This window comes from Gambusia affinis, linkage group LG13 (genome assembly GCF_019740435.1).
Source record: "Gambusia affinis linkage group LG13, SWU_Gaff_1.0, whole genome shotgun sequence".
NCBI classification, from domain to species: domain Eukaryota; kingdom Metazoa; phylum Chordata; class Actinopteri; order Cyprinodontiformes; family Poeciliidae; genus Gambusia; species Gambusia affinis.
In genome coordinates, this window is record NC_057880.1 from 19,612,174 (window position 1) to 19,628,347 (window position 16,174).

Below are 16,174 nucleotides of genomic sequence, written 5' to 3' on the forward strand. Positions count from 1 at the left end.
TTTATTAGACAACATCAGTGAAGAAACAGCATCATGAAGACCAAGGAACACAGCAGCCGGTTATAAAACAATATCCTAAGCTTTTGAACATGTAAAAAATAACTTTTTATCGATGTTGTGGAAATTGCAAAACTGCAAAGCTACCATGACATGGTCAATCACCAAAACGAGGGGTCTGCAGCTCCAGTCCTTGAGAACTACTATCCTGCAACTATTTCTCTTCTCCACTCCTGAAATAAAATGACTGAACTCCCTCGTCAGCACCTCCTTCAGCTCTGCAGAAAGCTGATTACGAGCCATTTATTTCATTCAGGTGTGTTGGAGCGGAGATGCTCTTAAAAGTTCCAGAATAGTAGCTCTTGAGGACTTGAGTTGGAGACGGATGACCTGATAGAGAAGCAGTCAAGAAGCCTAAGGTAACTCTGGAGGAGCTGCGGGTGTTCAGAGATCAGGTGGGAGAATCTGCTGACAAAACCAATTTTAGATGCGGACTCCACAAACCTGGCCTTTATGAAAGAGAGGAGAGAAGAAGAAAGTCAGACGCATCTGCAGTTTGCCCCTAGCCATGTAGATATAACAGTAGACATGTGAAAGTGTAATCTCTGACCAGATGAGACCAGAATATAACTTTTCGGAAGATGGATGGTGGAGGAAAACCTGCTAGAGGCTGCAGACGACCCAAAACTGTGTTGGAGGTTTGAATTCCAGCAGAACAAGTATAAAAATCTAAATCTACAGCAAGAGCTGCATCCTTTTCTTTCCACTCCATAATTATGAAGCCCTTTGTATTGGTCTGCATGGAAACTCCCATAAAATACATTCAAGCTTGTACTAGTAATGTGCTAAAACATGAATAAATGTAAATGCTTCCGCAGAGCACTGCATATTCTGCATGCATGATATAAATCTCCAAAGCATGAAATCCATTCTATTACACTCAGCGCGTGTTGTTACATTTGCATTAACAAGTAATAACACAGCTGACTTTCTGCAGAGGGAATATAAAATCTAATGAATAATAATATCACAAAATTTTCCGACGTGACCTTTCATATGAAAACAGAGCCTTCATTGCATATACATTGCATACTAATCATTACAGTCAAAGTCAATATAGGTCATTACAAGAGAGGGCGGGCATTAAATACTTAAGCAGACAGATGTTTTAGGCAGGCCAGGAAAATGGAAATCTGAGTGATGGGCATAAAACTGTAATGAAGTGAACCAGCTCTGTCTTTATAGTGACTCCCGCTCAGTGCTTTCTATCAGGACAATGAGTTAGCTAGATCGATTCTTACATTTCCTCGACTGCATGAGCACACAGGCCCTGCTGGCACGTGTAGCGTTTTTAATCAGACTGCACTGGCATTTGCGCTCTTTAAGGAACATTTCCCCTGGCAGTGTCTTCATAGGTGCGCCCAGCCTTCTTATTGACCTTCAGAAGCTGCCTTTAGATCTAGATACTCTTCAGGTAAAAGAGAGAGATTAGATGTAGCTCATCCTCCTTTGGTTAGATGAAATGAGATAACGCCTGCATCGTTTTTAAGTCTTACTTTGCCTGTGTCAGCAAGATCATCATCGTATTTAGTGAAGACACTAAATATTGGAACTATAGATATAAATCCTTCCTGTCTGTTTTCTTCATTACTTACATAGAACACAAGCTTTCTCTAAGCCTAATTTATAAGCCTAAAATGAACTAATTATTTAAATATAAATTATTTCAATAGTGTATTCAATGATACGGTGCTCTATTGCATAGGTACACTTTGTATATATTTCACAAATACAATCCTTGCCTCATCTATTGGCACATTAACAGTAAAATATCTAAACATCTAAAGATTATCTCTAACTAAAAAAAGGAGAAAAATACAACTTTTAATTTAACTAAAATTATTTAATGGGGCTTAAAAATCCCATGTTAAGAAATAATATGTTTACAAAATCACAGATGGCTCAAATGTTGATAATCTAAATTACTCAAGTGCCAGTAAGAGAGCACTTAGTCTTCTCCTATAATCTTTCAGATGGCTGAGCAGAATATCCAGCATTTTAAAATATTCCTAATTTGTTTTAAAAATTGACACAATTTCAAAATAGATAAATACAAAATGCTTAAGTTGAATATACTTCAAAAGGCACATAACTACTAAGTGATTAGCCAGAATTTCTCTACATTGAATGAATGTACTTTGGGCTACACATTGATATTGCAATTTTATTTGATTGTGAAGCTATAAATGTGCAAAATTATGCCACTGTACTGAAAGATTCATTGATTTTAATAGTTTTTTTAAACATTTGTACCAATTGTGCCGAAAATATCTGTGTTTGAAACCTAATAATTCCCTTAGTAATAAGTGATTAATTTAAATGATTGCTAGGTGAGAATATTTGACAAACAGTAAGTTAATGATTGCAAGAAAAAGAGGACCAGCCCAGTAATGTCAGCCTATGAATGTTTGGTTTGCCTTTGTAGCACTTTGTGTCCAACTTTACTCTTTAGAGATACTCCCTGTGCACCACTCAAGCACACATTAGAATGTTCTGTTATTTAATTAAAATTTACTTGAGTGAACATCACTATTTGTGCCAATAATTACAGGTTGACCAAGACTTCAAGTTAAACAGCAATTAATCTGAAGACAGGAGGTAATTTAAAAAACAAAAAACAAAAACATGTTGAATCTGAATGTTAAATGGAAATTAGATAATCAGAGTGAATGGTGCTTATTTTAAAATATATATCATTTTAAGTTGTTTTATTTTTTAAATTGTGTACTACTAGCCTGTAAAAGATCTAGGTTTTTCAGTCTGTTACAAATTACTACAAATACAATATGGCCGTGATGGCACCATGACAGCTCTTAAAGAGACGCCAGGGTTTTTAAATATTTACTTCATATATGGTCTCATGAGTCAAATGCTTGTTTTTGCATAACCTGCTCACTCAAGGGAGCTGAAGTGCCCATTAGAAACCCAGACTAAAACAGTCCAATTTGGAAAGAGAAATAAACATATAAATAAATCAAGGAAATGAATAATGGATTGTTTGGGGGTTGGAGGGATAAGGGAGTGGTGAACTGACAAACATTGCTTGTTGTTTTTCACTGTCAAACTGCTGATATCACGAAACACACTCCCACATACACAGACTCTTGTGGGCCCGCCCCACTTTGTAAGCCTGCTCTCAGCAGATGCACGACTACCTGGCAGCAGAGGTTTCGTACTCTAAAAACATCAATAACGAGAGAGGAAAAGGTGCTTTTCTGAAGAAAACTTCACCAATGAGATCCATGATGTTCACTCATCGAATGTTTTGACAGAAACACACAGTTGATTGCTAGTCATTAGAGCTCCAAACTGCAAGATAGCTATGTCTGAAATGAGCTTCAGGCTGCCACTTGCATCTGATCAGAAGATGGGCTCAAGATCAAAAGATAAGACACCATTTAAAATTCATTAGATCCCACTTTCTGATCCTTGTTATTATAACATGTCCGTGTATGTATATCGCATTTGCATCCTGTTTAAAGTCCTGAGGGTTTTTAATTATGACAGCTCATCCACAATAACATGTCTTCCATGGCTCCTCTGTGGACCAAAATGTATCTCTGCTGATTATCACTCCACATAATTGAACCCAAGCTGAATAATTCATACAATACATTTACTGACAGATAATTAAACATACTGACAGTATAACTCAGGGGAAATATACAGGTGCTTATAAGTAAATTAAAATATTAACAAAAAGATCATTTTAGTATTCCATTTTAAAAAGTGAAACTCATATGGGGTATATCAATGGCACACATCGTGATACAGTCAAGCGTTTATTTCTGTTAATTTCGACTATTTAACATAAAAATATCAGCCCACTGAAAAGTATCTATGTAGTGTAAATTCTATGTTCTCCATACTTGGTTGGGCCTCCTTTTGATTTTTAAACATTTGTACCAGTAAATTTGCAGCAATTACTGCATCAGTGCGGTGTGGCATGGAGGTTGTGCCTCTGATGAGGAATTAAAGAGACTCAGGTTGCTTTGATACTGGCCTTATCATCTGAATAGTTGAGTCTGGTGTCTGAAGATCTTCTTGGCTTAGATTAAGTAGGTTTATAGGCTAATTAAGGATGTGGATAGTAAGCTCAGCCTTGTGACAGTTCCTCTTCTTCTTACTTAGCTGTTTAGCTGTTCATGGTGGTCTCTGATAAATCATTTGTAAATCAAGCTCATTAAGCCCAAGAGAACAAATGCTTATTCTGTCAGCATTGATTGGCAATTCTACTCCCCTCTTGCATCACTTTTATGCTGGGCTTCCCGTTTTTCAGCAATACAATCCCTCATGTCTCTACTGGGACAGAGTTACCACAAGCCCAGCATGCTCCACAGAACAAACAATAACTTCCTTTAATATTCCTTGGAAATTTCATTACACGCCTTCAGCCAAACCTGACGGACCTGTCAAATATGGCCACTGCTCTTCCTGGAACACCTTTTGAATGACCATTACTTTATGCTGTAAAATAAATTTTATGACTCAAACTATGCTGCTTCTAAGAGCAATTTCTGCCATTGGGTCTAAACAAGTGCACACGCACACACTGACAGGTGTTTGGATTCAGGTGTTTACAGATACACTTCACATTGAGCTGCAGTTATGCTAAATACAAACTGTATAAATTAGTACAGCATACTTTTCAGTGACGTTGTTGTTATATATGCATTTGTTGTTTGTTGTTATTGGCCATCTTTTTTTTTTAATAAGCCAAAAGCAATGTCTAATTGAGGTATTTCATATAAATATAACTAGTGGTACATTAGAGTGAAAACTATAATGTTCCACTTATGAAAGTAAATCTTACACTTCTGTGAGTACAATTCTGAGTGCTACACGGCCAGATGGGACAGAAAAAAACTGACTAAGCTAAGACAGGAAGTGGTACATCAATTATGGGAAGGTGTCGGGTCATGCTGGAGAATGAAATAAACCTCTTCACTCAGCTGGTCACCAGAAGGAAGCATGAAGTGCTCTAATAAACTCTGGAACTGCTGATAAACACAGTCAGCATTGTCAGGAAAACAGCTCATAGTGACATAATTGTTGAAGTTAGAAACGGTAATATTGATGATTAACCCACATTTTCCTGACACTTTTCTTTCATTTCCTTCATCACAATGTCCCCACCACTCTTCATGAGCTTTAGTATCTCAGCCAAAGAAACTCTATCTACAAGGCCAGATATGTTATTAGCATGTAAGGTTCGCATGCATGACACATGAAATTTATTGTTCTATCAATGCATCTAGCAGTCCTTTGTGATTGCCGTATTGCATGCATGGATATTGCAATAACTATGATTTGATATGTTGTGCATCAAGTAACTCAAGCAACTTGGATTTTTTTGCCTCTCTATTCTTCCTCAATACTCTGTGGTCTTGATTCCCAAATGAATAGTAAAATTTACTTTCATCTGAAAAGGGGACAGAGCAGCAACATGAAGTGTTCTAGAAATTTCCTGGGAGAGTGCTGTGCTGACTTGAGAGTTAATGAAAGTCCCCTTAGGAGCAGTCATGTCATTTTTCACTTTAGTCCAGGTGAAAAGATACTGTCATTGTCTCTGGTCCAGGAGTGCACATTCTACCACACCTTTTCCAAATATAACATTTCTGTATTACTAATCATTTTATGCCACATCCAAACTTTCAGAAAAAAGCAAAATTTGGGTAATTAGCCGTAAGCCATAATCATCAGTAATAGTAGAAAACAACATGAATATCATTGTGCATTATGAGAGGCAGTTACAACAGAAAATGCACAAAAGTCAATTCCCTCGTCACATACAAATAAACATAAAAATAAATCCTACTATGATTTATACAGTGGACATTACTTCAAATCGAATGAAAAGCTTTGTGAAACTGAGCTCAAAGCGACAAGTGGAAAACAATTTCTTTTATCTGTTAAACAATGACCGCAAACCTACCGATTTCCTGTCTTGTGCTGCAGACACCAGCCCCATACTGCCGCAACCTGTCTGCCACTGTTTTCAGGAAATCTTCGTTGTTCTCTGCGAAGCCGAGGTAGTTGTATGAGCCCATGTTGATGACGTTATGTATTGTCTTCCCAGTAAACCTGTGAAGATTTATGTTTGTCTCAGTTAGTGTGCATGCCAGTTAGTTTTTCTTGCACGCACACGCCCACGCACGCACGCACGCACACACACACGTACGTACGCACACACGCAAACATAAATAACCTCCCAATAAACCGCACAATAACTAAACATTTGCTATTCAGTAGCAAGAAATGGAATCCAAGCAATTATACTTTAAACTAAAAGGCAGTGAATTTATATATTATTATGATGCATTTTGGAGAACGAATGTGCAGATAAAATTGGATCTCTTATGTATGTGAATACAATGAGAAAGTGGTAGGAAACAAAGCCCAAGTTCACCTGTCCAGTTTAAAAGTAGCTAAAGTTCTTCCTTCAAAGAACAGAAGGAGTTTATCAGCCGACCTACTTTTTCCACTCTCCTTCATACCATTTTACCAATTCACCACACTTCTCCACAAAAATTGAGCAGGCTTCCCCATATCTTCTTTTTAAAGTAACATTAAACCTCTTTAAACATGTAATCCACGCTTACCTCTTCACAGATTCATAATATCACTTTCCTTCCCTGTGGCTCTGCTCATTTTCTTTTTCAAAACACATTCCCTGACCCTGCTGGGAAGTGCCAAGGAATATCAATTGTGGTCCAGAAACTCAAAACCATATCTGCATATGGTGTATTTGCTGATATCCTTGGTGTGACACATTTGGAGCAAAAATCTACATGTAAGTCAATTTAGGAGAACTTACTAAATAATAAAGACATGGATGAACACTTAACTTAAAGGCTATACATTGACAAGCAAAGAGAGAACACCTGACATGATGGTGGCTATATGTAGTCAAAAAAATACAAAACACATGTTGTGCAAGTGTCCTAGAAGTACTTTGTGGCAGGTGGTTTCAGAAAACAGAATATCCCTTAGGTTAGGCTTAGGAAATTATCTGTAGATTCTCCCCACAAGTCTTGTTGGTTTGGAGATGCTCCCACACTCTGAAGTCACGTGGGTATGAATCACAATGTTTCTATTCACAACATAATCCTGCATACAGAGCGTTGTATGCAGGAACATATTGTTCACCTACTTCCCTAAGTCATTCAGTGTTGATGTATACATCTGTGCAGAGATTGACTCATATTTAATAATTTATTCTTTCATCACACCAGATAAAGTTTCCAGAATATTTGAGAATTTTGTAACTTCACTGGATTTTGGCATAATTTATAGAGCAATTGAAAAAGGCAATATTGAGTTATCAGTGAAAATCTAACCAGAAACTGGTAAAAAACAATTCTAATCAGTGAAAGCAATGGTCAATTGGACATTAATACTTCTGAAAATCCATAGCACTCATACTCGTTTTTAAGAAAGGCGTCACACTACAAGTAGCATTGCTTTAAAATTTTTGTTCTGTTTCGTAATCCAAGTTTAATATACATCCTACTGATGTTTTCTTCACCTGCTGCTTGCATGACCATAATATCACAGTGACTCCAGGAAAGGTGTTACATTTGTCTCATTATGTTTCCTCACACTATACAGACTTTCCCTATAAATGTGAGAGATTTTTGCACTATCAGCTTCAGCCTTGTTTAGAGGGGGAAGAGGGATCCATGTTTTTACCAGCAGTAAGACAAGGTTCCTTGTAAAGGGATTTCTGTACAGATGCAGTGCATTGCGAAGCATTCATTTTACTGCAGCACTTTAAAAATTATATATAGAAATTATATTACAAGCTTTGACAGTATGATGAATAAATTTCAAAGCCTGAAGAACCCAAATTTCCTCAGTTTCCTAGAAACCTCATTATGTGCATTTTAGAGTTGTGTGCTCTTTTCTGCAGCTGTCGTACTTCACATGCAACACAGCTCAGGTGCTAAAAGCCATTAGAAATGGTTGGATTACAATACCTGAATGTCCAGTTGTAGTCATCAGACACCCTTTCCATCAAGTCGAAGATAGGGCCTGGGAGACTGCATATGGGACGGTTCCAGTTGTCCCGTACTCGCATGTATAGGTTTCGAGTGTAAAAATTTTCAAAATCCTGGTAAAGGGGAGTGAAATCCTGGCAATAAAAACAAATTAATTAACTTCACAATGAGTCAGCACCAGGTTATTATTTTTGTTTGTCAAGGCAAATTGTAAATTTTACCAATTTGCTTTTTACAAGTTATTGTACTTGTATGATAATCAGAGCCTTTATAATGTAATGCTATTAAATTTGAATAATTACTCATCTTAATCAACAAACAAAAGTAAGCTTTTTCATCAAGATTATTCGAGAATATCCTCAACATCCTTAATAAAGTAAAATCATGACTTTTTTGGCTGACTACTCTATCAAGATAATACTCTATTGAGCCTGCCAACCCATAAAACACAAAACATGTTGAAGACAAAGTATTTTCTAATTTAACCTGAAGAGATATAGCATGAAATCTGAAATAAAGTAACAAAGAGCTTGAATCCTGTGAGATTTAATTAGATCTTCAACACATATTCTCTTTGGTGTTCCATTTCACCCATGGCAACGTTATACAGAAGTGCGGAGAAACACAAGGGAAGAAAGGAGAGGCACTGCTTAAGGAAAAACGGAAATAATTGGGGAAAACAAAACGTACTGATGGTGTCTGCAAGCTTGGGTGTTTGGTATGTGTCTAATCATACGAAATGCCTAGCGGTGTGCCGACTCCATGTTTTTTATGTTGTACCTACCTTCTGTTCCTCTCTTTCCTGTGCAACATGGCACTTCTCCAGGCCCACAGCTCTGAGGAAGTCCCTGAGGTAACCAAACAGGGTGACAATCCCATAACCCAGGTACGTCATCACCGCCACATACATGGGTGGTTGTTCAAAGGTGTCATGGCTGACCTGCCTGGAGCTGGCACCGGTCTGTGGGCCATTTTTCTATTGAACGAGAGAGCAACATGAGCGTGTTTGCATTCCAGACGGGAACATAATAAAATGTAATAACATTTGTGGAAACAAATGCAGTTCAGCTTAATATGAAAATAATGGTGGTTAGCATTTCAATTAACCTGGATGAAATAGACACTAAAACCTGTAATTATGAGACTAATTTTGCAAGACCCAGCATTGGGGATCTCTGTGTGCTAACAGTTAGAAATGTATTCTAATGTTTTATGTGGCAGAGAACTAAGATGATTTAGTTCAACATGAGTAGTTTTAGAAAACTCTCCCCTACCAGTGACTTTTCAGGAAAAACCTGAAACTATTGACTAGTGTCATACTGTAAGAAACTATTCACGTGACCAACCTCTTTTAGATCCCACGCATTATACCAATGTCATCTTGGGTACTCTTTCCCATTTTGAAGTGTGACCAAAAGAAAAATATCCCTGCAGTGTAGTTATTTTTGCAAAATCTTTACCTTAGCCATGATTATTTTTTGCTTTGTGCATTTTAGTAAAAATTATGTAGGGCATGTAAGTCAAGAGACTGCAAAGATGATGATGAGCACAGCAGCAACCTGAGGTTGTATAAATTATTCGGCTTTCATTGCCATTCTGTCCTGTATTTGCATTCCTGCAAATGGACAAAGGGTGTAGCTCCCTTTGCTGTACAAATAATCTAATTGTATGTCGATGAGTAGATAATAAAGGTAAGAAAAAGAAAAGAAAAACACATACACAAACATACATAATTTTTTTTTAAAGGCCAGAGAGTAAACTTAGAATCATGACTTTATGGCATTAAATGCCTCTCTGTCAGTAAATAAATGCTTTCATCTCCATTGCATTGCAAGTATATGTAAAGAAACACAGAGAAGGGATAGTTTAACAACATCAAATACAGTGTTTTCCCAGTATCCTTGTAAGCTGATATCTTTATAACACTAACTAATGCCTGCTCAGCATTCACAGGCAGTTTTGTAAAGACAAAAGTATATATTTTTTTAAGTGGTATTTATTAATGTTGCATGTTGGTATACGACCTGCAGTGATTCAGAACTGAATTAAAAATAAATTTTATAGATTCAGTGGAAAACAATGGCTCTGAAAGGCAATTCTATGTGTTGCAATGACCTACTTCAATTTCCTGGCGGGTGATCTCAAACTAAGCAATAAGAAGATAAGTCATAGCCAGCTAATATAAATCTCAACCCTTATTCATGCTGACATTTGTGTTTCATGCCACTGTACGTTTCACTAGGAAGGTTGAATGCAGAAATAACTCAGGAATAGTAGAATAAAATAAAATGTAGCCACATTTTTATTTGAATCCCTGATGAGGGCAATTCTTCGCCCTGGCCAAGCTAACAGTAGGTCCTGAGCAGTACCATTGCTCCTTCGACATGCACAACACATTGTGCATATGGCACGAAGTGGCCAGGAGGGAACCCAAGAAATTTGTCTTTTTATAATTAATGGTGACATATTTAACTAAAAATGTGTGAAGAAATACAGAAGAAACAAATTTGCTCTAGAAAAAGATTAATTTCCTAAAGTCTCCCCCTTGATGCCTCATTCCTTCCCGTCGTCCCAGTGGTTTGCTCAATTTCGCTTCAATCTCAAATTTGGCAGACACCTGTGTTTCAAGAGTCATGGTGGAAAAAATAAAAAGAATATAAGAAAGGGAAAGGAAGTCAAAATATTCTCTGATGGCATGCCAGAACCGGTATTGGTTTACGACTGGAACAGGTTTGGTGGAAAAACTCCCCTAAGGAGCTCCATCTTAGAGATAATGCGTTACGAAAAGTCTCCATAACAGCACTTTTATTCAAGCTGTTGCCTAAATCTATATTAGAGGTGCTATAAAGAGCATTTCTTCCGCCTGGAGATAAGCTGCTAGTTATGTGTTTCTGAAATACTCTCTGGTTTTGTTGTAACTGATCTCTAACGTACCAAAAGAATTACATTCCAAAGTCCAGGCTCCCTAATGACAAGCACCGATGGAAGGACATGCACAGCTCCTTTTTGTCACATTCACTTGATCAAATCTTAAAACATATTGCCCTGACTTCATGGATGGCAAAGTTTGGTTGTAGCTCTAGCCATTTGCTGACTTACAAAGATGAAGTCAGCAAATCTCCTTTAACTTTGAGCCAGTGCCATGGGGTCTATGTGTGACATCATGTTGATTAACAAAGGTGTTTTATTTCTAGGGATATCTGTTTCCAACAACAATACCACCTGGGACTTTGTTGAAAACAATTATATCTCAATGTGTGTTGTTTTCCACCACTTTGGAAGGGGCTGTTTATAGTCACAATATCAGTGCAGTTACAAAAACACTAATAGTTGCTGTAAATGTCTGTCAAAATGTTACAAAACAGCTTGAAATAACAATAACAACAAGGGATACTGTAAGAAAGGTAAAAGGCCTTTATTAGGTGTGCATGATCAAGTCTGCGAGCCAATCTCTTGATTGGTTATTGTGAAACTAGATGCAATGTTTTCTCAAATACAGCTTTATATCTGCTTTTGAGGGCTGTAGTATCAATTATTTATAACGATAACTTTACAATAAACAACCCCCAGACGTAGTTTGATGTATTTTTCTTTCATTCTTTTTAATGGGCTGGTTTTTGAACCAGAAATTCAGTGCTTCATCTGCTCAAACAACTACTGCTTTTATTTTGGAAACAGAAGATAGGTGAATATTTGCTTCAAGGTAGAAAACATTGTTTGTTTTTATGGTCAAAATATTAATCTATAGTAACAAAAGGGAACTGATGGCTGCATAAAACACACATTTTGAAGGAATTTGGTCTTTGAAATATTTAAGGCAAAATGATCTCTTCTAGTATTTTCATATGTTCAAACTGATCCACAACCTCTATGTTTGTGTTCGATAGGCCCAATGACATAAAGTAATATTTTAATTTACTGAGTATGAAAAAATTGCCATATCATAAAGAGCTTGCACTGGTTTCTTTTGGATAGTTTATACCAACACATTCTCACACCCGACTCGTCATTTATTGACGAGTTGGGACGCCGTCTGACCATGCGTCACATATTGACGACTTGGGCAGGTTCCTTCACCGTAAAATGTTGACGATTTTGACGATTTCGGAAGGTCGCATGTTTTACATGGATTATTCACGCGAAGGGTCCTCGCAAACACTGCCGACACTTCAAAACCCCACAAATTGGTTAGGTTTAGGGCAAAAATTACAGTAAGGCATAAGGTAAAACCCCTTGCATCACAAAGGGGTACCCCGCGCGTCAATATGTGACGAGGAAGGACGTCCCATGCGTCAATATTTGACGAGTAGGGAGTGAGAACGGGTTGTTTATACTCATGTATGTCTTTGAATTGTTGCAAAATCTATTCTATGCTTCTATTAAAAGAAGTAATGTTGAACTGATGGTTTGAACCAAGTTGTACGTAATCTTATTTGTTTTGATATACAACTCTTGACAATGACATCACTGTGAAGTTATGCATTCACTTACTATAAAAACAAATTAGTTGCCAATCAACTGTTGTAGTCTAATGTCTCTCCTGGGTCTCAATTCAAGCACTGAAAATGTTCATATATTGAGGAAGCTACAAATGGGATACTACAGAAAGTAAAGAAGACTTTTTGAAAAAGTATAAGAACTGTACCCTCTGTAGTAATACAGAGGGTACATGTAAGGGAAAAAAGGAATCATTTCAGGGTGAAGTCTTTTGTTTTTACTTCTTTTGTACATTAAAAAAAAACAACTTTGGTTTCAATGGCCTGAGACTGCCATGCTATATCAAAATATATAGCTATAGAAATGTGGAACAGATATGAAAATTTAGCTATATGGCGAATTACAAGGGAAAACAAGGTTTGTTGTCATTGTACTGCAAACAAAAATGCTATGAAAAGTCAGCCCCAACTCAGTGGGTAGTGGAAGCCTAAAGTCTCAGAGGCTACAGAAAAGTATATTTTTATACAGTGTTTCAGTTCACAAGGTTTAGTTTCAATTCTTAATTAAAACAACGTCTTATAGAGATAATATCAACCTTAATGTCATGTTGGTTACTTTGTTAAACCAACAGAATCAAGCATCCATCTGGTGGTTCTGCTCATCACTAAAAACTAAACTATTTCTAAAATATCCTCTGATGGACTCATTTAATAGCAATATTTGCCAGTGAAAACATTGATCATAATATGCAAGGATCATATTGGACTACAATGTCTCTCTGCCTGGCTTTCTAACCGTATGGACTGACAGAAATTTAAAGATGACAGGCAAAATCAAATGCGGTGGATTAGCAGTGCCAACCGGGACAGCTACTGTGGAACATGCTGTTGCCTCTATATTGGTCTGTTAGCATGTCATGCTAGTATTGAGATTCTCATACAGCAATAGTCAGATGCTTCCTCAGACTTTTTGCAAGACTGACTACAACTGGAGATCCTTCAGGCCCACAGCATCACCATTCAATATGATTCAAAAAGTATTTTAATCAATCAATCAAATTTTATTTGTAAAGCACATTTCAGCATTTCAAAGTGCTTTACATCATATCAAACACAGAAACACAATGCAACATAGAATCAACAATAAAATTAAGCCAAGTTCCGTCAATAAATTTGTAATTGATTACGTTTCAAATACAATCCTAAACAGGTGGGTTTTTAGTCGAGTTTGCATCCATAAAAGGTTTACCATTTACACTCCTACTGTGTTATATGGAACGAAATACGTATTGGTATTTTTATTCCCACTCACGCTCACAATCATGCAGTTTAAAACGATGTAAACAGCCTTTCAACTGGCTTCTGGCACGAGGCTCCGTTCACCTCAATCCGGAATTTCGAGTTTAGAATTGAATTGACTTAGGCTATTGCTAGACAGAAACAGAAAAAAATGTCCGGTGTTATTTTAAACAGCGTATGTAAATATCTTGATAATAAACTAAAGTGATACGGATATAAAATTTTGAAAATTCCCATATCAAATTTATAACTGTTTCACAAGACAGAGACCTAACAGCATTGTTAATATAGGCTGCATTAAAATATGTAGCTTACTTATAAATAGTTATGTTGAACAGATATAATGGTACAAATTACGAATTAATTATACGTTTTTCTTCATGTAAAGTTGAATTGTTTTTTAAAAAATAGAACTGACATAAAGTAAGGCACACTGTGGGCTACGTTAAAAAGTTTATCTCAGGTTAGAAGCCCAGCCATAACCGCCGGTAGCTAACTAACCAGCATACGATCAGGTACTGAACACCGTGCCGCACCTAAGCAGGCGGACCCGCAAGGTAAGGAGAAAAAGTCACCCCATAACAAGCAACTTTCATCAGTGAAGCATAAACAAACAAACCTCTCTCTTGCTGTGACCACTGTTTTTCCTCAGGTCGTCACATTTCAGTCCGTTCTGGCTAAAATGAGGCTTTAGGTTTGAGTCAGACGTCCTTGCCATGTTTAGCAGCAGACTGGGTCTGTTACGTTCAATGACAAACCAACGTGCTGGTAACTAAACTGCCAAAGGTGACTTCCTCCTTCAGTTGTTTCGGTTCAGCCTCTTTTTTTTTTTTTTTTTTTTTTTTTTTTTTTGCTGTTGTCTGAAAGCTTCTGCAGAAAATGTCAGCCTTGGATTACTTCAATGTTTTCTCTTTCGATATAGCGAAAAAGGGAACTTCTGGTTATTAAAAACTAAACAGAGCTGGCACTTACATCACCCTCATTTATTTTTAAATTATGGAATACAGATTTTTTTTTTATGTATTTCACTCAATAATAAAACGTTGACAAAATGGAAATAAAATGTTTTTACTATAATTAGACCTACTCTTTTGGGTATCATGAATGTAATACTTTATAAGAAAAGTCTTCTATGTTATAGTATTTTTATTATATTTACTAATATATATATATATATATATATATATATATATATATATATATATATATATATATATATATATATATATATATATATATATATACTTAAATTATGCATTCCTTTGCACTTGTCTTGCATTTTATCTGGTAATGCCACAAACATTACTAATAGCAGAAGTAATAAGTGTATATAATTAAAAACTGAAGAAAAATTAAGGAAAGAGAGGAAAAAAGTGCATGGAGAATGTCAGCAGCTCCTCCAGAGTTACCATGGCTGCTTCTTTTAATTCTCATTACATTGATCCTATTTCCATTTCTAAATGAATTGAACAGAGCTCTGTGAGATGATCAAAGCTTGTTTTAACCTAATCCTGCTTTAAGCTTCTTCACAACGTCATCCTTGACCTGTCTGTTGTGCTTCTTGATCCTCATGATTATTCACTACTGACCATTTCGCAGAACAGATAAATTATACACAGTCGGACTCTGTTTACTAAGTAGGTGTCTCTTAAAGGCAACTCCTTGCAGTGGATTTTAGATAGAAATAAGTGCCCTGAATTTAAGTCACTTAAGAAAAAATATATAAAGAAAAACAATAAAACCATACTTCCTTTTTTTTCCTCTTCACAATTATGTATTTAGTTTGTGTTAATCTATTACATAAGGTTGAGGTTTGCTGTTCTAGTGTGACAAAATGTGAAGTGTGAATACTTTTGCTTTTAATGTACCTACAATAAGAAATGTTTCAAATGAAACAGAACAACTTGCAAAATACATCCCAAAACCTTTCTGAGTGAATCTATGTCTGGAATGTGAAACAGTAAGATGCCTTCAGACCTGATTCGCGAGTGTAACTGACTTGGTGCTAAATATTTTCGCTTGTTATAGGTTTACTTCACGCATTCAAAGTAGTCCTGCTTGTGAAATTGTACTCTACACGTGAAATGCTGCTGTTGCTGTAGTAAAAGTGTTATTACACAATAACATTATAGCTATGTTATTGTGTTAACATAGCTATAATGTCATGCTTAAAATTAAATTTTTTTTGTTGTTGTTTTTAAGTTAGGTTTGTTTTAAGTTAGGTTTGTTTGTAAATTTATCTCAGCAAACAATTGCAAACTATATACAAGATTCTCTTTTAAGCTCAGCTGATTAAATGTTGCCCCCTCTCCAACAAATGTGTGTTGAAAGCTGTTGTTGGTGATGATGTTTGGCTGGAAGAGCGGCCCTAAAACCAGGTTC

General features: G+C 36.4%; 1 protein-coding gene across 1 annotated transcript in view; it reads right to left on the reverse strand.

The window, feature by feature from the left end:
- Positions 1-14,593, reverse strand: part of sptlc3 (serine palmitoyltransferase, long chain base subunit 3) — a 32,133-nt gene extending 17,540 nt beyond the window's left edge. The window contains exons 1-4 of the mRNA XM_044136632.1: positions 14,412-14,593; positions 8,842-9,033; positions 8,037-8,191; positions 5,993-6,141 (exon numbers count right to left, since the gene is read on the reverse strand). Coding sequence (XP_043992567.1) covers positions 5,993-6,141; positions 8,037-8,191; positions 8,842-9,033; positions 14,412-14,510 — 595 coding nt within the window. The 5' untranslated portion in view covers positions 14,511-14,593. The remainder of the gene's footprint in view (positions 1-5,992; positions 6,142-8,036; positions 8,192-8,841; positions 9,034-14,411) is intronic.
- Between the last annotated feature and the right edge of the window lie 1,581 nt (positions 14,594-16,174).